Below are 23134 nucleotides of genomic sequence, written 5' to 3'. Positions count from 1 at the left end.
TAGGGGAATATCATCTTGAAATCAGGAGCAGTTCCAAGTGTAAAAATCCTCTAATGGAAAAAAAAAATCTCCTAATGGGGTTCAGGAATTTAGGGATAAGCCATGTGCGTCACGTGTGCTGATACTACACGGCTTGCTTGGCTGATGAATTCACACCTACTCCGAATTAGTAACCCTGAAAAGGAGAAACAGTTCTGATTAAAATGCAGGGACAGTCCAGAAAACTGTGGCTGCTCTATCTCTTTCCTGAGATCCAAAGTCTGAGGGAGCAGGAGAATCTGGTCTCTATCTATTATCAGAATGCTAAAGAGACATGGTCAGTATTAACTGGGTGGTAAAAAAGATAACATACTTGTCATCCAGAGATTAAAGGTAAAAACATAAAAACTTATGGAAAACTGAGCTCAAATGTATTATTTCACATATATTATTGTTGTGAGAAGCAGGAGGAGGTGAAAGGAGATGGAAGAGCATTTTAAATAGGCCCCACCTCACAAGAGTTAATATTTTGGGGTAGACAGCAGACTGATATGCTAGAAATAGAAACTAATGCAGCTATTACTCTTTTTGCCAAAACATAAAATGAAAAAGAAATGATCAAAGTGAAGCTAAAGGTATCTCTGTGAAAGATATAATATTTCAAAGAGCTTTTAAAAATTAACAGACCCTGGATACAGCAAGAATAAAAATTTAAGCTTTATTAAATATTTTTTAAATACAGCACTTTTTTGTTAGCCTGGTCATTTAAATAAAACCAGCAGAAGATGAAGAGAGGGAAAAGGAGAATGGAAAGCATTTATATTTTGATCTTGGTTACAACTCTCTGTTCCATTCCGTTCATGAAGAATTGCCAAACCTCAGGTTTGCACAGCCAGGATGAATTATAAAAATTCATCATAAAAATTACTTTTATATTTCACCATAATGAGCCAAATACAAAGCCCTGAATTATCAAATACTCACCTGTATAAAGCAACTTACTTCCAAAATCCCAAGTCAATTTGTGGAAGTGGTGTCATTTTTGTGTGGCAAGGACAGAGATCATTCCAAAATTTGATTCTGCTTTTAGGCCACTTTTTAGTGGTAGGAGTGAGTTAATGGTTTACTAATGCACAATGCTGTCGGGTTACATAATGACCTGGCAAACGTAACTCTCCAAGTGTTTTATTGTCTAGCAATTACAAAGACATAAAAATTCATAAAAGTTCATAAGGCAAATATCTGTGATTTGATTGAAGCTGCGTCAAATCCTTTCCTTGGGATAAAATGGGAAAAAAAATTGTATGTTTTCATCTGCAATCCACAATTTTTCTATTTATTTAATTTTATTTTCAACATGTAAAACATGAATGTTTCCAAAGCCAAAATCAGATAATAAGGTACATTCAGAGAAGTCTCTCTTCCATTCTTATTCCACTCTGTTCTTTTCCTCCCCTTATAGATAAACATGTAATCAATGTTGGGCTTATTCTCTAGTGTGTCTTTTCTAAAATATAAGCAAATTCACATGCACACATGCTCTTTTCACCTACATTCATATTTCTCTCCCTTTTTGTCCACCCCCCAATAGTATGTCAGTTTATGGTCTGGCATGTTGCTTTCTCACTTAAAATATTCTGTAGATCACTCCATTATCAGTATGTAGAAATCAGTATGTTTCTTTTGAAAGCACAACATTTTGAAGCCTTTGTGTGATCTCTTTGAAATATTATTAAAGAAGTCATTAAGCCCGGTGTGGTAGCCCATGCCTATAATCCCAGTGACATGGGAGGCTTGAACTTGTGAGGAGGATCACAAGTTCAAGGCCAGCCTCAGCAATTCATCAAGACCCTAAACAACTTAGTGATGAGACCTTGCCTTAAAATAAAAAAAATAAAAAAGAAGACTGGGAGGTGGCTCAGTGGTAAAGCATTCCTGGGTTCAATTCCCAGGACCAAAGAGAAAGAAAAAGAGAGGGAGAGAGAAAGATCATTAAAAGTAAGAACTGTAACTCTTGGCAGAATTTTACTAGCTAGTTCTAGCTCATCTACAGAAAATTTCAGTTTGGGGATAATTTACTCCTGCCAATCACCTCCTGCCTCCAACTATAGACATGTGTTGGGAGTATAAAAACTGACTTTGATCACTCACCCCAGCAAACTGCAACTAGGATTTGGGCTGAAACGACACAGAGATAGCAAAAGTAAAAGTTACAATTGGAGAAAGGGAGACACTTCTCTTCTTGCTCGCTCTCTCTGGAAGCTAAAATCTGGACAGAAATCATGACATCATCTAGAGGATGATGTTTCATGGACACCATTAAATAGGTTAGAACTGAAGACTTTCCCTTGCCATGGAGCAAACCGTACTAGGTCCAGGTGCAGAGCTCTGAGGCCTGGATTTATATCTGTCCACTCTATGTGGGCAGCTCATGACGCATTTGAAAATCAGACATCAATCTCCAGGACTGAGTCTTCCATCAGAACTGTTAAATACATTGATTATACTAAATACAGAATATAGGGTAATTAGGTGTGCCCAGTGTAGATAATTCCATCCGATCAAGCTTATACCGACCTGCATGGCATCTGCTTCCAAACCACGTTCACCACTTCAATCCCAATGTGATGCCATTGGGTCACTCGTGTCAAGGTCTGAGTTACAGAGTTCTAGAACCGGAGAATCAGAAGCATAATACTGAATTCCGTCCTTGAGAACAGATTGCTCCTTGTGGGTAACTGGAACTTATTCATTTAAGAGCAAGTGAGGGATTGGGTGTCGGGTGGGGGTGGGGAATCAGACCTTTGTTATGTTTATTCTTTTTGCATTAGCTTCTTCAAAATTTGGGCTTAACAATAATTTTAGGCACTAAAATGATATGATATTGCTGATCATTATGAAGTTGTTTGGCAAAAAGAAACTTTTCATGCTCCAGAATCAATGCTAATTTGCTCTTTCGGTCTTCTAAACTTTTTTCTTTGTTTTTTTTTTTTTTTTTTGTGTGTGTGTGTGTGTGTGTGTGTGTGTGTGTGTGTGTTTTGCCACATCGCCAGCCCTTTTATTTTGAGACAGTCTCACTTAAATTGCTTATGCCCTCACTGAATTGCTGAGGCTGGTCTTGAACTTGCGATCCTCCTGCCTCATCCTTCTCAACCATGGGGATTACAGGCATGCACCACCAAGCCTAGCTAAAAATATTTTTTAAAAACGTCTTTTTATAAACTTACATATTCTCATTATGTTAAACATAGAAAAGTACAAAAAGAAAGTAATAATTACCTGTATTCATTCCACACAGTTATCATAATGACTGTAAGTTGTTGAGCATATTTTCTATTTTCTCCCAGCATTTTTTCCTGTATGTACATATGTACACTGTTGAATGTAGAGTCTTTAAATTTTGTACTTGGCTAAAAGTAATCAAATATAAGTTTTAAAAAGAGAAGACAAAGCCGTATCGTCCAAAAGGTGAATCTAATTTAAATAACTCTGGGATCTCTTCTTGACTTTTGAGTAATTTGGAAAACTTTCCACTCATTGTTATTATTTGTATTATAGAGTTATCTTTTCAAACAACTGCAAAGTTTTAAAGCAGACAGAACTCCCTTTAAATTCTGTTATCTGATTTTGACTGATGCTACATTCACTTTCACAAACCTCAAAAGTATTCTTTGATTTAATTAAAGATGACGTGTAATCACTCATTTAAAAGTATGCTTTTAAAATACACGAGGATAACATTTTTTATTTTTTTGATACTGGTAATGGAACCCAGGGCCTTCTGCAAACTAGACAAGCACTCTACCACTGAACTACATCCCAGCCCTGGATAACAGCCTTTGAATCACTAGAAATTTCTCACAGTTCTGATCAAAAGTGTGCTTTTACATTACCAACTGCAGGGAAGTGGCGGACCCTGTCCAGAGACCAGTGAAAGCAAACTGGTCTTGATGAGGATCGATCTAGAACCTCATCAATCCTATATTCTACACAAAGGTCGTGTCATTAGATCGCTTTAAGTGAAATGAGCCTGTGAAAACCTAGACTAAAAGAATGACTCAATCAGGAGGCCATATTTGCTTTGCAAAAAGAATTCTTTCCCAGAGAATTCCTTTAAATAATTCTGTATACTTAAAGTCACAGTCAACTCCATTGAAACACACCTTTCAGGAACTTGCTCCTACAGAGAGTAACCTACACAAGAACTTCCTGGTTTGCTGGAAAATCTTTTATATGTTACTGTTTGACACATTTAACACAATAAATAACGACTAAAGCTTCATTTTGATTATAGGCAATATTATGTGGGGTTACATGCCCTTGGGAGGTAAATTAGCTTTCCTTGTTCAGATTATGTGGAATTTAAAGAGTATTTTCAAAGGGCAAAAAATTCGGCAATATTTAACACTTTCAATACTGTTGTGAAATACCTGCATCAGAACCTTGAGGTCTCAAGCTCACTATTCACATAAAGCTTTACAAAGTTAAATGTGAGGTAATAGGTTCATTTCTAAGCATAAAATACATCATTATTTTCAATAATAAGCTACTTTAATTCGTTATGCTTATTAAACTTAAAAATAATGTAAGGGGTTACAAAATAAGTGCAGGGCAGCCTACATAACTTGCCCAGCCCAGTACAAGATTAAAACGCAAGGCCCCTTGTGCTCAAATTAAAGAGTTTCAAGAGCACAACAGCAGAGGGCTACACCAATGACAAGTCCTGCTAAGTGCCAGGCCCGAGGTGACTGCACAGGTCACATGCCCATGAAGCCAATCCTGCAAAGAGGCCCTTGTCATTCCCCAGGTTGCACCTTCCCCTGGTAGTGTGCTGGGGTGGGGGCGGATGCTGGCTTTGGCGTACAGTTGAGTTTTAGGTGAGCCTCTCAGCACGTCAACTAATTATCTGGAAATCACCATGGACACAGTATTATAAAACGGAATTTTCTTTCTTTCTCTTTAAAGAAAGGCTTTCTGAGGTGGCTTTTTCTTCTTCGAACAATAGTTGCACAATGTTAGCAAACTGCTAGAGACAAGTCTGAGCTCCTCCGAAGGCAGCCGGCCCGGGCTTGGGAGCCTGCAGGGTCCCTGCTGCCCTCTATTTCCCCAAAGGGAAGCGGGCCACCGCCGCCCCTGGAAATCCTGAAAGAGAGGCTTACTTCCCGGCAACCTTAGGCTCTCTGGCCCGCGGCACCTCCATTTCTCCCGGTTCCCCAGCTCCGCGAAGCCGTCTGCAGCGCCGGCCGGGAGCTGCTCCCCGCTCCTCTCCGCCCACCTCCAGGCCAGCGGCCCTCGGAAGGGGCTCGGCGGCGCCCGCCCAGGGGTCGGGGGCCCTCCCCGTCCCGCAGCCTCCGGACCTGCGCCCGGACCCCAACTCGCGCGATCCCGCTCTGGTTGCCTGTCTGGGTTCCCGGTCTTCCCGAGGCCCTGGTCCTCCCGGGATGGCGCGGAGACACGAGGGCCGGCCGCGAAGCCAAGGCGGCCCGGGGCCTTAAGGTGGCCCAGGGCCCTGCCTTCCCCCGCCGCCCTTCGCGCGCGCCGGGTCCCCGGGCCTCCGCGCCGCGCCCCGGCCCCGCTTCCCCTGCCGGCTGCGCCGCCGCCCCTGGGTCGGCAGAGGCACCGCGGCGAGTCCCACCCCGCGCGCCCGGACGCGGCTGCGGCGGCCCGCGGCCTGTGCGTGCGCAGCGCCCCCGGCGGCCGAGCGGAGCGCAGGCGGCGGCGGGCGGGGGAGGAGGCCGCGGCGCGCCCGGCCCGGCCCGGCCCCCTCCCCGGTGCCCCCAGCCCCGCCCGGGTCGCCGGCGGTGTCCGCGCCTCCGCGCCCGCCCATGATTTCCTCCGCGCGGCGGCGGCGGCGGCAGCGGCGGCGCCTCGTGCGCGCAGTTATTTATTTATTTCCGGGCCCCAGAGCGCTTATAATGGAGCCGCTGTCAGCAGAACCTTCTGCTGCCGCCGCCGCCGCCGCCGCCGCCGTCCCTCCTCTTTTTTTTCCCGGCAGATCTTTGTTGTGTGGGAGGGCAGCAGGGATGGACTTGAGCTTGCGGATCTCCTGCTAGAGCAGCCGCGCTTGGAGAGGGCGCCGCAGCCGCGAGGAGGAGCCGCCGCCGCCGCCGCCCCGAGGCCCCGCCGGACGCGGCCTCCGTCCGCCCGCGCCCCCCGCTCGCCCCTTGCCTCCCTGCAGAGTCCCCTCGCGGCGGCAGATGTGTGTGGGGTCAGCCCACGGTGGGGACTATGGTGAAATTCCCGGCGCTCACGCACTACTGGCCCCTGATCCGGTTCCTGGTGCCCCTGGGCATCACCAACATAGCGATCGACTTCGGGGAGCAGGTAAGCCCCGGACGCGCCCCCTGCCCGCCCGGGCAGCGCCGCCCGCGCCCCGCACCCTGCGCCCTGCTAGCTCTGCCTGGGCCTTAGACGCCAGGCGCCGGGGGATGGACCAGAGGGGAATCACCTGCTCCGAGACCCTTTTCCCCTGGAACATTTGGTTGGGTTTGCAGCTTGTCAAGGATGACTTTTCCAGCACCCCGTTCCCTCTCTCCCTCCCAGTTATTCAAGGGACTTTTCCAGCTCTCTCTGGAAAATGGTAAAAGACCAAAGACCGGGTGGTGTGAACTTCACCTATAGAAGGATTTTGAGTGCACAGGAGGCGTATTATGTAATTTGAGATTATGTAAACCCCGGGTCCTCAACTCAAATGTACTTTCTAGTAGCTTAAGTGCTGGGGTTTTACTTACCCAGGGCTGCTAGGGACGAGGATGGTGGGGAGATTTTGTCTTATAATGTGTACAACTTAATTTTCCAGGTACTTCTAATTTTTAAATTGTTAACACAGCCTAGGAGTAGGGGTGTCCCGAACGAGTCTTGTTATTTCGACCATTGACTCTTTTCTCTGTACTCTGGGGTTTTTGACACTCGCCCCCACGCCTTGGATCACTAAAAAGGGGGGAACACATTTGTGTTTGGTGTTGCCTTCCCGTCCTTGTTTCTTATGTTTTCTCCATGTGGCGTCATTGCAAATCTAGCGCTGCAGGCTCTCAAGCGGCAGGGTACTGTACCAGGCGCTTTGCCTGTGGGGACCGTTTTTTTTTTTTTTTTTTTTTTTTTTTTTTTTTTTCCCCAGGGCCTCTGGCGGGATGCAATTGCTTTCTAAGGCCCAGGAAGAGAATATGGGGATGGGACCTGCATATTTTCACAAGTCTAACATACAACTACTTTTTGCTAATTGGTTCTTTTCTCCTCTTTATTGTGCTTCAAAGAAGTTAGACTAAAATATTCTTCTATTTGGTAGAGTTTTTTTTTTTTTTTTTTTTTTTTTTCTTTAATTGTAGTTCTAGAGGGATGGACACATGTAGGTCGGTCCACCCAGTGGGCAGGTGTACTATGCCTCACTGTCGTGATGGTTAATAAGTAATATACAAACCCTAAGTTGGAGAGGTGACTGGGGAGTACAAAGATAAATGCAGCCACGGTTTTGCATGCTTTGGAGATGGTTAAGAAATGCAGAATTAAAAATTAAAGCATCTCATTATCTTTCACGCCTCTGACTTGTCAAAGAACAAAAGGACAGCAAATGATTTTAATGTTTCTTGGCTGAGGGTTTTTTTATGATTATAACACCAATTTGTGATGCCTTCAGAAAATGTGAACAGAACTTTTAGAATGGAAATGCTATGTGCAAGATTACACTGAAAGTTGAATAAGCTCCACGTATGTGGCCACATAAAGGAATCACACGCTGATGGTCTCAGAGCTCTTAGCGTGTGTGGAGGGGGGGCTACCAAGAGGCCTTGCAGCGTGTTCTGTGCGGTGCTCCTGACAGTCTCCACCAACATCATCTCTCTGTATGATCATGCAAACCAGACGCTGCGTAGACAACATTATCATAATGTACATAGATTTCTCTGTTATTTATAGCTCGATCAGAAAGGAAATCCATATTATGGAGTATTTATTCTCAAAAAATGTATTATCACTTTTTTGTGGCTTTGACACAGAGGTTGAGGGTGGGCTTGAATTCTATACCAAAGAAAAATGTCATATGGAATAGAATGACCTGCTTTTTAATATTGAACATAAATACCATAGGAAAGAATGAGAACATATCTATTATTGCAGAAACTAATGATCTTCTAGGTATGTAAAACACCTTATGATAACTGCATATGGAATTATCCTTTTGGCTCCATTTTTACAGGTTGCAAATCTAAAACATTATTCACTTACATTCATTGAGCACCTAGTATGTGCTTATAATATTTCAGCACATGTTGTATCTGAGGGAAGGATAGGAACTTTAAACAAGGCAAGACATTTGCCCAAGACCACATAGGCAGTAAATGGCAGAACTGAAGTTCAAGTTCACACCCACCTGGCCCTTATCCCTCCACTGTGTGCTTCCTCTAGTTAGGTTTACACAATTAAATTTATCTAGGGTTCTTAGAAACTTCGAAATAATTTTGAGCTTGTCAGATTCTCAGCCTAGGTCTAAATTGAATCTTGTTATATTTTGAACTTTGAAGACTCAACAGATATAGGACAATCTGAAAGAAAAGACTCCCAAGAAAAGAAAATTATACCAAAATGTTTGTTATTCAAATAATTAAATCAAAACTATATCTTATTTTTAAAAAGTTGGCACAGCCATTGATCAAGGGGAGAAAATGAACAAGTGATAACCGCAAGATAAAATTATTTAAAGTTGATGTTTATCATTAGGTCGTTACAGGTTGCTAAGGGAAGAAGAATGATTCTGCCTATACTTTAAAGACCCTCGGGTCTGTTTGATTTCACCATGCTCAAAGGACTATTGTTTGTTTAAAATTAAACTTTAAACAAAATTCCTGATCTCCTTTAATGCCAAAACCACCAGATTATGTAGAATAAATTAGAGAACTCTTTTGAAAGGTACTTAGTAGCACTTAAAACGTTAAGGACTCCTTTGCTGTAAAGACTTTGAAAAAGGAAAGGAAGTTGCAATTGCTCTCAATTAAGAGGAAAATTGTTCTTCAAAGGGTCCCATAATCCACTCTCCAGCCTCACGAGGTAATGTCCCGTATTCAGATGGCTCTGAATGAGTCACAGAATTTGATAGGGTCCAGTAGGATCCTTCCAAGATCCAGGGTGTTTGTCTGTGAATGAAGAGTTTTGCATATGGATTGTTACAGTTACTGGAGATGTGTAACAAGAATGTTAAGACGTTTCCTCAGCCCACCCTTTCTAATGAACTCTAGAGTCAGGTTTCCAAGTATAAGAGGGTCTCAAATTATGAATCTCACAAAAATGGGAAAGAGAGAGGGAGGGAGAGAGAGAGAGAAGAATGAGGAGGAGGAGGAGGGGGGAGGAGGGGAGAGGAGAGAGAAAGGGAGGAAGAGGAAAGAGAAAGGGAGAGAGGGAGAGAAGCACCCCCAAAAGAGGTTAATGCATGTTCTTCCTGTCTACTGAGTAGAGAACCACACTGCCCCCCACACCAAAAAAAAAAAAAAAAAACAGAAACAAACAAAAAATTCCCATTAGACCAGGAAGTATGGGAATGAAAGAGGGTGAGTATAGAATGGGAAGCAGCTTACTGGGGCTTCCTTACTGGGAAGGGGCTCTTCATCCAGGGTCACTGAGCCAGAGGAGTGACTACCCCAGGCCAAGCTTGCCTTGAGTAATAGTAATCCAAGCATCCTTTTTTGATCCACTTTCCAAGATGCTTAAAAACAGGAATATGAATCTCAAGCTCTCTCTTAGTACTGTAGGGAGACTTCTGTTTTTGTCTTCCACCCAGTCTAATCTCTATTAATGAAGTAAATTTCAAAATAATTGTTTTTTTTTCTCATTATAAAAGTAATATATGCCTGTTGTTTAAAGTTTGGTAAATACTGAAAAGGGGTGGGGGGCAGTACCTCTAATTATTCTCTGAAGAGAAACTCCTTTAATAATTTGGGTCTCTCTTACTAACCTGCTTTTTAAAATCAAATTGAGGAAGTGTGTGTGTGTGTGTGTGTGTGTGTGTGATATCAAAGAACACAAGCGTTCTTCCCAAGTCATTAAAATGTTTAAATATGATTTTTAGAGGCAGCGTAATATTTGATGACCTGAGCGTGCTGCAATCCCTCTTGCTGTGTATTGTGCTGTTGTTTAAATGCGGAGGTTTCTTGTTTGTTCTTGGGTAATGTAAAGTTTCAGTGGACATCCTTGTGCCAATTGCATGGCGTGCTTTCTCCATCCGCCTTGGGCTTCTGCCTAGCCTGCTTTGGTCCCTATTTCAGCTTCTCGTTCACACATAGAAAATGAGGTCACACCTTCCTTGCTATCTGAACTTAGTCAAGGACACTGTGACCTCCTCAGTGCAGTTGATCTTGACTTCCCAGCTGTGTTTCCCAAGTCTCTTTGGATGTCCATCTACAATTAAAAGTTACTTCTTTTTAGATGGCTTGGGTAAGTAGGTTGTTTCAAGAGCCACAAAGGTATAATCCTGTGGTTAGTAGCTTGACTCATTGTTGATCTGTTGAGGTGGTTTGATGACCAGCCTAAACGCTGCTCTGTCAGAATGCTTCTTTCCAGGAGTGTCCATCACACCTGGAGACAGGTCTGCGTGTCTTTCTAACAGCAGTTTTTGAAGCATGTGGTACAACACTGTTCCCATGCCGCGGCACCTGTCAGATGCGACAAGCCTAGTTTTAACATTAGTGGTCACTCATTTGGTTTCCATTTCTTTTCATTTTCTTGGTGTGTGTGATCCCATGCCCACCGACCCTGGTTCCCAGTGCTGGGGGTTGCTCCCAGGGCCTCAGCCTGTTAGGTAAGCCCTCCACCACTAGCTGCATCCCCAGCCCGGCTGTTTTGTTTTGTTTGAAATGAGCCAAGCTGGCCTCAGACTCCTGGGCTCAAGTGCTCCTCCTGCCTCTGCCTCCTGGGTAGTGGGGACTTCAGGTGTGTGCCATTGCACCCTGATTTCCTTTTTGGATTTGAGTGATAGGCCAGGTCATGTTGGACTGTGGGGAGGAGAGACCCTGGAGTGTCTCCTCTGTGAGTTGGAATAAATAAAAATCTTTAAACTCCTGGCATAACGTACCTGAGTGACTCAAGTTGGATTTTTTTTTTTTTTTTAATAAATCAGGTATTTTTGAGCACCTGTGATTCCAGTTGCTATGTAGAAAACCCTATTTTCTGCAGCCTTATCTGGATAGGAGCTACCCACATGAGTGAATTTTCTTGATAATTGAAGTTGACCCATTTAAGTGTAAACCATTGAGTTTTCTTTTCTTTTTTTTTTTTTTAGTATGAGAACTAATGATGTTGACCATCTTAACCTATATTGCATACTTCTCTACTTTAGTAAATAAATGTAAAATATGACGTAACATTTTTGGAGACCTGTGAATGCCTGTCTTGTGCTGAGCAGTCAAGGATACCCTGACAAGTGACATGCAAAATACTGAGCAGAGTTTGACAGCTCGAGGGAACTGACTTTGGCCAGACCTGAGCCCTGTGTGGCCATTACTCCTATGGGCCTTGTGAGACCACTGGATGTGTGGTGGGGGTTTTAAAAGAATATTTTGAGGTCATGTATCCAATTTTATCATTTTTCTCCTAACCATTTGCTGACTATTAATTTTTTTCTTCTTGCTGCATGGCATGTTCACCTAACCACTTCAATAACAACAACAAAAACAGAACAAAAATAGCCAATATGCATTAAATTCTTTTAAATTTTCTTCATCAGGTGTGCTCTAGGCTAAAATTCTCTAAAATACCAAGAAAAATTAAGAATGAATAACTTTGGAGACCCCCTTTGGGAAAGAACATGTACCACAGTGTGACACTTGTTTTCCTTCACTAATTTTTTTTTTTTTTTTCTGTATCAGAGACTGAACCCAGGGGTGCTCTACCACTGAGCCACATCCCCAGCCCTTTTTACTTTTTAGTTTGAGACAGGGTCTTGCTCAGTTGCTTGGGGCCTCACTAAATTGCTGAAGCTGGCCTTGAACTTGCCATCCTCCTGCCCCAGCCTCCCAAATTGCTGGGTTTAAAAGGATTACAGGTGTCCATGTCCTGCCATGCCCAGGTTTTCCTTCACTAATTTTACTTCTGTTCAAGAAAAGTTCTAAAGTTAATGTCACTAAAGGATCCTTCGAACAAGAGAAGGGAGCATTGCCATCTTTGACACAGCCCCCACCCTCAAATTGCTTAGATCTAGGTTAAAAGCCAAACAAACAGAACCATACTTAGGAAGCCTTGCTTTGCAGTCAGGGAGCCAAAGCAAGCTGTCTCACTGGACAGCGCAGCACGTGCCCGGCGCTCAGCCACTGCTGCCCAGCGGTGAGTCTGGGGCTGGTGGCAAAGCAGCCAGGTGTCTGGACAGGGTTCAGTTCTCCTGGGAGGTTGCAGCCCTGCCTCTTCCCTCTCGATGCTCTGGTCATCAAGACGGCTAGCACTGATCTACAGAGATGAAGACACGACAGGATGGGTCCGCAGGCAGCTTCCTGTGAAGCTGTACAGACACAGGTTGTTTTTGTTTGCTTGCTTTTGCTATTTCCATGGCTTTGGGGTCATTTAGGTCCTAGTCCAACAAGCAAATACCACTCATGGTACTGTGGGAAGAGATGAGCTTCAAGTGAAACAGACAACATTGAAGACTTACTCAGTCAACTGGAAGGTATAGGCTCCACAACGATTCCTTCTTTGTACCAAGCGTGTTTCTAAGCCCATCCTGGGAAGGCAGATGGCTTGGTTATTTGTCAGAGCCAAAGCAGGTATTTATTACCGTAGATAAAGACTTACCTAGAAACAGCCTATACATCTGATTCAGGAAATGGCACGGGGTCCTTTGCTACAGATTGACCAGCTCTTGGGGAGTATGCATTTTGCTTTAAGTTAGCTTGCAGGTTCTTGATCTTATTTTATTTTTTATTCATTTGTTTGTGGGACTGGGGATGAAACCCAGGGGCTTCATTCTCAGTTCTTTTAAGTTTTTATTTTGAAACAGGGTCCTACTAAATTGCCCAGGCCGGCCTTGAACTTTCAATCCTCCAGAGTAACTGAGATAACAGGTGTGCACCACTGCACCCAGCTTATTTTTAGATTTTTAAGGGTGTTTTCATGGGACTAGTTTGGCGAGGCTTCTGGTGATTGTGACATCCTTGGCACTGTGAAAGGACTGCTTTTCTGCACAGAGGTCACATTTTGGGTAATAATCTGTAGTCTTCTGGGCTGGAGTTGTAGCTCAGTGGTAAGAGTGCTTGCCTAGTATGTGTGAGGCTCAGGGCTCAATTCTCAGCACCTCATATAAATAAAGAAAATAAAGGGTTGTTGACAACTAAATAAAAATATTTTTAAAAAGAAAAAAATTATCTCCAGTCTTCTTCCCAACATGAATGACATCTTTCCCAGGCCTCAAGGCAAGATGTGTAAAGCTCCTTATCCTGCAACACGGGATTGTCACCTCCTGGCCCCCTCGGCCCCTCCCACCTGCACCGAGATGAGCAGCAGTGAGGACCTTTGACTGAGGCTTTGGGGGGCGGGAGTTAAAGAGCAGGAATGCCTAATAGGAAGCCGAAGGTGACTTGAGAGATGAAGCCAAGACACCTCAAGACATCTAGCCAGAATTAAATGACTAGAAAACAATCTGTGGGTAGTTTAATGAGGCTTTTCAAGGGAGCAAGATCAGGCTAGAACGAGGAGGGCAGAAGTCAACTTTGGGATGACAGTTTCCAAGAATGTTTTGTAAAGGTAGCTTATTTTGTGAGTGACCCAAAGAGCAGTATCTTTGGAAGCTTTCGGGTGCTGTAATTCTGTGTGGGCGTTTATGCCGAGGCTTGGTTGCTTCAATTTATTTTCTTCAACTAAAATGGTAGTGAGTCCACATCAGCAAGCTTCTCAGAGTCCCTGCTCTGTTTTTATAAAACATGACATTAAGTCAAGGGAAGTATTTGAGTCCCTGACTGTCGTGTTCTAATTTGCCATTTGGCCTAGGTGTGGCTGTTTTGTTTCTAAGACTGTGTTTAAGATGATAAGAAGTTGGTGTGCTCTTTAATAAACAACTCAGCAAGCTCTTGGCCACTGGGTCATGCATTTTAATTTGGAGAATCTGAAATAGCAGATCACACACACACACACACACACACCCCAAAACCTGACTTCTAAATGTCTTGGTTTGGCAGGAGATTCACCATAGCTAGAATGTGCGGCCTCCCACAATATGTGGCCCAAACTTGACATTTTGTAAAGACAAACCGTGCAAAGGAGAGTAACAAATAACCACGCTTAATAGGAAAGCGCTAAGTCACCTCTTGGTGGTCCTAGCCACGTCCAGCACCGCAGAAATCCAGAAGGTAGCCTGCAGCCAACCTGATGAGGGAGTCAGCTGCAGACCTGACGCCCAGATAGCACGGGCTCCCTCATGCCTTCCAGAGACCTCATTGTTTCTTTGGGGTGGGGCGGATTGGGATGCCGCGTTGCATCACCTGCGAAGACACCTGTCCTGTCCTGGAGCCGGACCTGCAACAGGACACACCCGTTTCCACTCCCACACAGACGTTCCACCACCCAGGTTCACAACACTGGGACTGTTTCCTCAGCGTGGGCTGGTGCCCTGGCCTTGCAGGTGGTCAGCCCACCACATGTTTTCCAGACCCTCCCAGGAAACCAGAGCTTTGGCAGTGAATAGAAAGGATCCGGGCCTACTTCCAGGGCCACCAGAGACCCACCCCGGGCCTAAGGCCGCTGTGAGCATCCGCTGTGAGCATCCGTAGCTGAATTGCAGGATCCCCTTTGTTTTCCTGAAGTTCTTGTTTACTCTGATGTGGGTTCTTTCAAAGAGGGGCTGGGGACACTGCTTTTCTTTCTTTTTTTAAAAAAAAGTGAAGTATAATTTACATACAGTGGTTATACACAGCTCTTAAGTGTACAGTCCATTAGTTTTAAGAGATGACAAATGCACAGCCATGCCAATCCACACCCCATCAGGATACGGAACATTTCCATCAGCCCAGAAGGTTCCCTGGTCCCTGGTGTCCCTACTGCCCTTTTTTTTTCAGCCCTGGGGATTGAACCCATGGGCACTTTACCACTGGGCTATATCTCTAGTCCTTTTTATTTTTTATTCTGAGGCAGGATCTTGTTCAGTTGCCTAGGCTGGCCTCAAACTTGTCATCCTCCTGCCTCAGCCTCCCGAGTAGTTTGGATTACAGGCACCTGCCACCTCACCCCGCTTTAAGGACTTTTTGACCACCTCCCCTCTATTCTGATTTCTGTCTCGGCCTTTGTCACTACTTGTACAAAGTGGCACACCTTGGATACCCAGGGGCAGGGCTGCTCCTTGTTATTAGAGTGTATAGCGCCTTTTTCCCTCCCTATTCCAAAATATGGCTTTTAGTAGCATTTAGGCAGACAAAGAGTTTTTTCTTTCTTTCTTTTTTATTTTTTTGGTACCAGGGATTGAACGCGGGGCCACTCAACCACTGAGCCACACTCCCAGTCCTTGTTTGTATTTTTTTTAGAGACAGCATCTTACTGAGTTGCTTAGCACCTCACTGAGGCTGGCTTTGAACTCGCGATCTTCCTGCCTCGGCCTCCCGAGCCACTAGGTTTACAGGTGTGGGCCACCAGGATTGGCCTAACTTCTTTTAATTTGCACTATTTGATGTTTTAAATTCTCCTGTGATAAATGTCTTAAATGTTATGAACTGCTGATCATTTGAAGATTCAGACATAGTTAAAAATTAAATTTGTTTTTAAAAAGCAAACGTGAAACAAATCATGGCATACACATACAAGGGAGTATTATTCAGGTTTGAAAAGGAATGAAATTATGATGTACATTACAATATTGGAGACCCATGAAGACATTTGCTAAGTGAACTAATTCAGATGCAAAAATACAACTGTGGTGTGATTCTCCATGTATGAGGCATCTTAATCGGTAGTATTCAGAGAAGTGGAAGATAGACCAGCGCTTACAGGGTGGGAGAAAGGGGAATAGGGAATTGTTTCCCTATTATATTGAGATGATTAAAAAGTCCTAGAGACGGGATGGTGGTGATGGTTGTACCATAATGTGCATGCCTTCAATGCTACTGACCTGTACACTTAAAAATTATTAAAATGATAAATTTTTATATTATGTATATTTTCTCAAAAAATCTTGAAGTAACATCATAAGCTACTGTAATAACATGCAGTGTCTCCTTTTATCTTCCTTTTAAAGAGGATGCCCATTAAAAATAAAACTTATTAATTTTATTCTAGTTATGGACATAGTTCATTTTTATTATAGAAAGAAAGAAAATACAGTTTATCGAGAAGAAAAGAAGAATCTCAGGCAAGCCCAGCCCTGGAGACCTGTATCTTGTGGGCACCGTCTCATCTCGTTTCTGTGCTTACAGACACGTTAGAACAGAATTGTAACCTTTTTCTACTTTGCATCATAGGCAATTTCCTTTGACCGAAATACTCATTTGAGATGTGATGGTTGACGGGTGGCATTCTGTCACATGGTATGCCACTGTTCCTCTAACCAGGTCTCTGAGTTACATGTTCAGGTGGTTTCTGTTTCATTCCTTATTACACATGGTGTTAAGAAACTTTTTTTGCACACAAATCTTTGTACATGTCTGTTCCTGTGGATTAACAGCGAGGAGTCCCGGTCACATGCATGCACCTTTTCAAGGCTTGTGCTGAGTGATGCTGAATTTCGCTGTAGAAAGTTGCCCTGGTATCCCTTGGAGACACTGAATTTGGATGTGTTCCTGTTCCTGGCACACAGTGAATGTTCCTTCCCTGGGATCTATTTTATGGCATGTCACTTCTACATGGAGAATCTGCATTTTAGTTCTCAAGCCATAGGAAGTTGAATTTCTTCATATAATTGCTTTTATGAAAAGCATGCTTTAATGCTGATCAATTGATTATTTCACAATATAACATTTTAGAACTGTTCCTGGACTTTCCTTCTTTTCAGTAAGCATGTTTGGTAACAAATATGTCCTGCCTGAGGACCAGACACAAATGCAGTTAGTTCCACAGGCCTCTACCTGAGAAGATGTCAGTTTTTAGCAGGTTTCAAGGCAGAGAAGAGTACCTTCTTCCTCTGAGTTCCTGGATGCTCAGGAAGTTTTGCTTCCCTGTGAACACATAGGTGGGAAGAAAGCAAAAGGTCCAACTCTTCCTCTGAGCCAGGCCCTGCCCTGGGTAAGGGGCCTCCACTGTGGACAGTCCCCCTCCCTTCCTTAGAGAAGAATGGATCAAGGACATAGCTTGTGGAGCCAGGCCTGTCTGATAGATGGCTCATGCTCAGAGTCCCAGGGGAATGTTTGGTGTTGACAACGTTCTAGAGAAATGCAGTTAGTGATAGTTAGAGGAAATGGAAGGCAAGGTATTTTTTTCTCTTTTCTGTCACACTGGTCTTGGCTTCCATTTTCCCTGGTCTTGCCCATTAGAGCCTACTTTGGAGGAAAGGGAACTGAGAAAAGGGAGACAGGAGAGGGCTCCTGCTGATGAGGGAGTCATCTGTGTTCCTGTGGCTTTTTCTCTGCTTCCAGCAGCAGTGAGCAAGCTGATCAGAGCACAGGGTACAGAAAGAACCCAGATTCCTGGATTCCACCTCTGTGTCTGCATCCACTGACTGTGTCCTGGAGCAAAGAACTTGACCTCTATGGGCTTCTGCTTTCCTAACTGTCCAATGGTGGGGATAAAGGATAGAACCACTTTTTTGGATGTAGACCAAACGGATGCAAAAGTGCTTTGAGAAATAAGAAGTGTAGTTTGTATGAAGGCAGCTTTGCTAAGCCGCCTAGCCTAGCTCGCTGCAGTCACACCTGTTGACCTGTTTACTTTTGCACATACTGGACTACCCCATTTAAAAAAAAATTCATTCAATGATTCACATTACGGGGATTTGTTAAACGCCGTCTGGGTCAGGGACAAGCAAAACCATACAGATGACAGATGCGGAGGACAATGAAATTGTGTAAATTGTGTAGCATGTATGTCAGCATGTCACTTTTTTTTTTCCACTTTTGGGAAAAGACATTTAAGGCTGGATTTTTTTTTTTTCAGTAAAGTTCTTTCTTAATTGAGTTTACTAGGGTTTAAGTAGCATTCTTTTTGAAATGTTAAATTTCCTTTTCATTATAGGCTGCTTTTGATGCAAAAATGGCAGTAGGGTTGCTCTCGGTCCATGGACCCCTTGAGACCAAACCTTTCTCAGTTTTATCAGCAATTGTGACAGTAACGCACAAAGATACTTTTAAACAACATACGATACCTGCTTAATGAACTAAAAGATGTAACTCACTCTCCCAGGCACTTGTGCATTTTGGAGTCTTTCTACTGTTAAAGAATGGGAAATATGGAGCACAGAGGGCAAGAGTGCATTCAGAACTCATTCATTCAGCAAAAGTTTCTTGGACAACTATGTACAGTGGCCCAGGCACAGTACTAGGCACTAAAGATAGAGTTTGGGAGCCGGGTGTGGAGGTACATGCCTGTAGTCCCGGCTACTCATAGTAAGGCTGATCATTTGAGCCAGGAGTTTGAGGCCAACCTGGACCACACAGTGAAACACCATCTCAAACATTTTTTTAAAAAATAATTTGGGAAAAGGATAGCAACTCTATCTAGTAGGGCATATGAACAGCAAATAAGGTTGGCGCTAAGAGGGACAGGACAGAAGGTTGCTCTGGAATCCTGCCGGAGGCGTCCTTACCCCTTCTGAAGGACTAGGGATATGTTGTGTTCAAGCTGAGACCTGAAGGGGATAGTATGTCCCCGGTTGAGGAATGAATGATGCTTTGTGTGCTTGGAGCAGGAACAGGACCAGGAGAGTGGCAGGAGGTGAGGATGACTGGGGAAGGAGACTGGATTGGGAGGGCCCGTCAGGGCAGAGTTGGGCCTTGATCCTGAGCGACGTGGAATGCCGAAGTGTTCTCAGGAGGGTGCGGTGTGCTCACAGGTAATTTTGGTTTCAGTGCGGTTAATGAATTAGAGGGAGGTGAGACTCAGGCAAGGAGACCAATTAGGAGGTATGTGGTAACCACCAGGGAAATGGCAGTAGCCTGGAATAGAGTCAGGCAGAGGAGGAGCTGACAGAGAAGCCAATCTGGAATCAAATGGACCCTGCCTTGGCTTGGGTGGGGTGGGAGAGGATGGGGTATGTGACCCTAACACTGAATTTTTAAAATGTTGGGTGAGAGTGAAGAGTCCTGTTTCAACCATTGTTAATTTGTTAATAGGTTTAGTGAAATGTTTTAAATTGCGTGCAAATTAGGGAGAGTGAACAATGGCAATTACAATAAATAGTTAGTATCTGGATTTCTCTTTCTCCCCGTAACAACTTCAGTACCTTCCATGTAAATGAAAGCTTTTCTAGATCTTCTTTTTACCTAAATGCAAATGCTATGAATATTCATTTGTTCCTTTAAAATATAAAAACGCTTTCTTATAATACTGTCAGTTCCCAGCCAAAGCCTTAATGAAATAATGATAAGGAAAATTCAAAACTATTTGTGAATATTTGGCATTGGAATACATTAGGACGTTGGAGAAAGCAAATTTATCTGCATCATCGTCATCATGCTCTGCTAAGGATAATATTACAGTTGGACCAGGTGCCTGGTGACAGCAGAGAGATGCCATCTGGAATTAAATTTACAATCTCCTTGGTTTGTTCTGTCTTTCTGTATATTAAATGTTTGCTCTGTAAACAGTAGGGAGTGGACTCACCTTAGAGGATTTCCTTTTATGGTTTTGTTTTAGGTGTTGGTTGTTGTTAGTATTATCTACAGTTTAGTACTGGTGACATAAAATTCATTTGGAATACATTTCCCTGTTAAAATAATGTTATACATTGTGATTAGGTTTCTACACTACTCTGCTGTAGTTGTGTAACCCCCTAATGTTATTAAACTACATTTACAATGAGTAGTGGTAGCAAACCATACTGCTAGAATAGTTGTAATTGGGAAAGCAGTATTATTGATAAATACCTATGTTTTTTTCTTTTAAAAAAGTTGCTTTAATTACCATATAAGGTGGTGATGCAGTTTGTGGGGAGTGGTTTGGTGTCAAAGGCCTTAGAGATTGAATTAATTTAAAACCAAGCCAGTTTCAGGGGCACACACCTGTAATCCTAGCTCCTCAGGAGCCTGAAGAAGGAGGATCCTAAGTTCAAGTCCAGCCTGGACAATTTAGTGAGACCCTATCTCAAAATAAAAAGGGCTGGGATGTAACTCAGTGGTCGAGAGCACCCTGGGTTCAGTGTCCAGTACTGCTAGATGAATAAATAGATAAGTAAAATCCAGAGATGATCTAAATGCACGAGACTCTTAGCTGTGATCAAGATCATTTGGAAGCTCAGAACGGAGAGAGGAATGGGAGTCACGCTCCCAGAGGGGTACCTGGGCACGACTTGGAGGCAAGGAGGATGGTCCTGAGACAGATCTCCTGCAGTAGAATTCACAGGTGGGACTGAGGGAACGTCTCGGGGGCAGGGGTGCCCTACAGAATATTCCAGGGCATCTGCTCGCCTGCTAGTCTTGCACCCAGGGCAGCTTGGGTGTGCCAGAATGGGAAGTGAGATAAGAAAGAGCATGTGCCTTCTGCCGTTTGCAGGGAAGCACCTTCTTTTGAGGGTCACCAGTCATGGCCTGTAACTTGCTGCAGTATAAAATATTGGAGCTATGAGTTTCTGCTGCTTGAGTCACATGTGAAGCAGCTTAAAATATCTTAGCATTGGAGGTAACTCCCATTTCTTAGAGAACTGCTTGCTCTGATTTTCACTATCGGTAGCAACTTGGACTTTAAAATTCATGTTCCTGCCCTGTAATTGATTTGTGAACTAATCATGTCCTGTGTGCCTGGCAAGTTTCCAAGGACCTTACCACTTCCATCTTGGGTTTCATTTTCCTTAACCAGCCCTTCAGTGGCATTCAGTTCTATGTGTGTGTGATTGCTGTGCTTTCTAGTGAGAGTAAAATTTTAAAATACCTGTATCCATCAGTTTAGGCTTACCGTTATCTCCATTCAGTTAAGATACAGATAAACAGATAGATATGCATGTATGTGTGTATACATATATGCATATGTATTTTTTTTTGCAAAATAGGGCAATAGAAACATTTAATGTGAGAGGTCCCCAAAATACTAGGAAATTCAGTATTTAAAAATGAGAATTTGGTAAGTGAAAAATCTTTTTTGTAACTGGTCCATATCCATTTTGTACAAGGACTATCTCTAGTTATATGTATTGTGAGCCATACTTTTTTTTTTAAGAATCAATCATGTCATCTCCAATGTAAGACAAATAGTTTTGAACTGAGGGTGTAGAAAACAATTACTTAACCCATTCTTTTATCTTTTTAGTTCAGCGGAAGTAGACAGTCGTTTCAGGATGCCACAAAAGGAGCATTACCCTCCTTGCCTGGTGCCTACTTCACATTTGTAGAGCTCTTCGCAGTTTGTGGAGTGTATTCTCATTAACTGCAGTAGTTCCTCCACAGTCCAATGGTCTGCCCAGAAGCAGAGCAGGCTGTCCCAGAGGCTGTCTACAGAGGGGGCGTCTGGAAAGTCCACTGGCCTCAGACCACCTTAATTCCCCTCCTTCGAGATGAGGCCCTTCTCCCTTCCACCCTGCATGGTGCTTCTTACTGTAATTTTTTTTTTTGTAGTAGTGGAGCCTTGTGCTTGTGAGGCAAGCATTCTACCAACTGAGCTATATCCCCAGCCTGCATGGTGCTTCTTAACAGGGCTCCTCTCTGAGCCTGGTGGGGAATCTGGGCTCTGGTGCTGGTGTCCGAGACCTGACCAGGAGAGCGGAGAGCTGCTGACAGCCTGCAGTCGGGCTCCCAGCTCCCAGCCGGCCTCTCCTTTCTGTGGGTGCAGGTGTCCTGAGTCCCCTCTCCCTCTTCTCTCGAGAGCTGTGCTCTATCACAATGAAGAAAGCGAGGTCCCTGCTGCCGCACTGAGCCGTGGCCTCCACACAGCCTCCACAGGACGCGGCATGGCTGGTGGGACAGCCCTGGTGCTCGGGGATCCGCAGTCACCTCACCTTTGTCGCTCTCTGGTTAGGCTTTCTGAGCTCAAGGCTGCGACTTGCGCCCTGCCTGCCCCTGCCCCCCTGCCCTTCCCCAAAGGTGAGCACGAATCCTTTCCCCATCTAGACTCGAGTCCAGTGTTGTGAAACTCTAACCCTCGGGTGAAAAGTACGCCGAGGTGAGCTCAGGGCTTCAGTCGCCTCGACTCTGGCAGACGTGGCCATTTCCCTGCTTTTCGGCACCTTGTCATAAATCAGGTGGGTTTTAAAGGGTTTTTTTTTTTCCTTCCAAGCACTCATTAGCTTCAGATCAAGTCCCCGTGTCGCCGCCGGGTGGCACGCCTTCTCTCCACAGCAGGAGGCTCCAGAGGAGGCAGAGCCATTGCGTTTGCTCTCTGCCACCCTCCCGGGCAGTGCCACAGCACCCCCTCTTACACGGGACGTTACACCTCTGTCCCCATCTCCCATGAGCCCAAGGCAGAGCTGCCGTAGGATCCCACCTTCCCACCCATCGCACTCAGCACACAGTAGGAGCTTCAGGAGGGCTTGAGTGAATGAGGCGAAGGGCTGCCTGAGAAACGAGGCACCCCACGTGATTTTGCCAAGGCTAGCGCAGAGGCTCCTGTCTTCCATCCCCACGGAGGGTTTATTAGCTGTTTTCCTAACCGCACACCTTGGCACACACGTAGCGCGGGGTCCGTGGCCAAGAAGCTGACAGCACATTACTGTGTAAGTTGGACGTCTCCTTCCCTCCCCACCAGCAAGGAGCTCCCTTCAGTGTGAATCTGGAACCAGATGGGGAGCTAGTGGTGGCCTGAACACATTTGCTAACCGGTCCTAACATAGGTGCCAGTGAGACCAGCCCCTGTGAAAAACAGTTATTCTTGTATTTGGTGAGAAATAGATTTCTTTTTTCTGCCTTTCTTATTTTTTTCTTTTTGCTGTAGTGGGATGGAATCCAAGGCCTCACACATGCTAGGCAAGCTCTCTACTACTGAGTCGCATTCCCAGATCTTTTTAAATTAGTTGCTAAGACTGACCTCAAACTTTTGATCCTCCTGCCTCAGCCTCCTGAGTCGCTGGAATCGTGGGCATGCACCACCATGCCTGGCGGAGAAGTTATTTTCTGGTGAAAGGAAACAT

General features: G+C 44.3%; 2 protein-coding genes across 2 annotated transcripts in view; one reads left to right on the top strand and one right to left on the bottom strand.

Moving 5' to 3' along the window:
* Positions 1-691: 691 nt before the first annotated feature.
* On the bottom strand, positions 692-5806 carry LOC124986967 (collagen alpha-2(V) chain-like). Its single transcript, XM_047555815.1, has 5 exons — positions 5767-5806; positions 5337-5650; positions 3259-3389; positions 2131-2157; positions 692-1255 (listed from the first exon to the last, which is right to left on the bottom strand). Exons 1-5 carry the CDS (start codon positions 5804-5806, stop codon positions 1207-1209), a joined length of 561 nt encoding a protein of 186 aa, XP_047411771.1. The 3' UTR covers positions 692-1206.
* An 8-nt stretch (positions 5807-5814) lies between these two features.
* Ankh (ANKH inorganic pyrophosphate transport regulator) overlaps positions 5815-23134 on the top strand; it is a 134598-nt gene continuing 117278 nt past the window's right edge. The window contains exon 1 of the mRNA XM_047555662.1: positions 5815-6303. Within this exon, the coding sequence (XP_047411618.1) occupies positions 6208-6303 (96 nt within the window). The 5' untranslated portion in view covers positions 5815-6207. The remainder of the gene's footprint in view (positions 6304-23134) is intronic.

Source organism: Sciurus carolinensis, chromosome 6, assembly GCF_902686445.1.
Source record: "Sciurus carolinensis chromosome 6, mSciCar1.2, whole genome shotgun sequence".
In the NCBI taxonomy this organism is placed as follows: Eukaryota; Metazoa; Chordata; class Mammalia; order Rodentia; family Sciuridae; genus Sciurus; species Sciurus carolinensis.
Note: the sequence above shows the minus strand (reverse complement) of the source record. Positions and strands in the feature narration are given on the sequence as shown.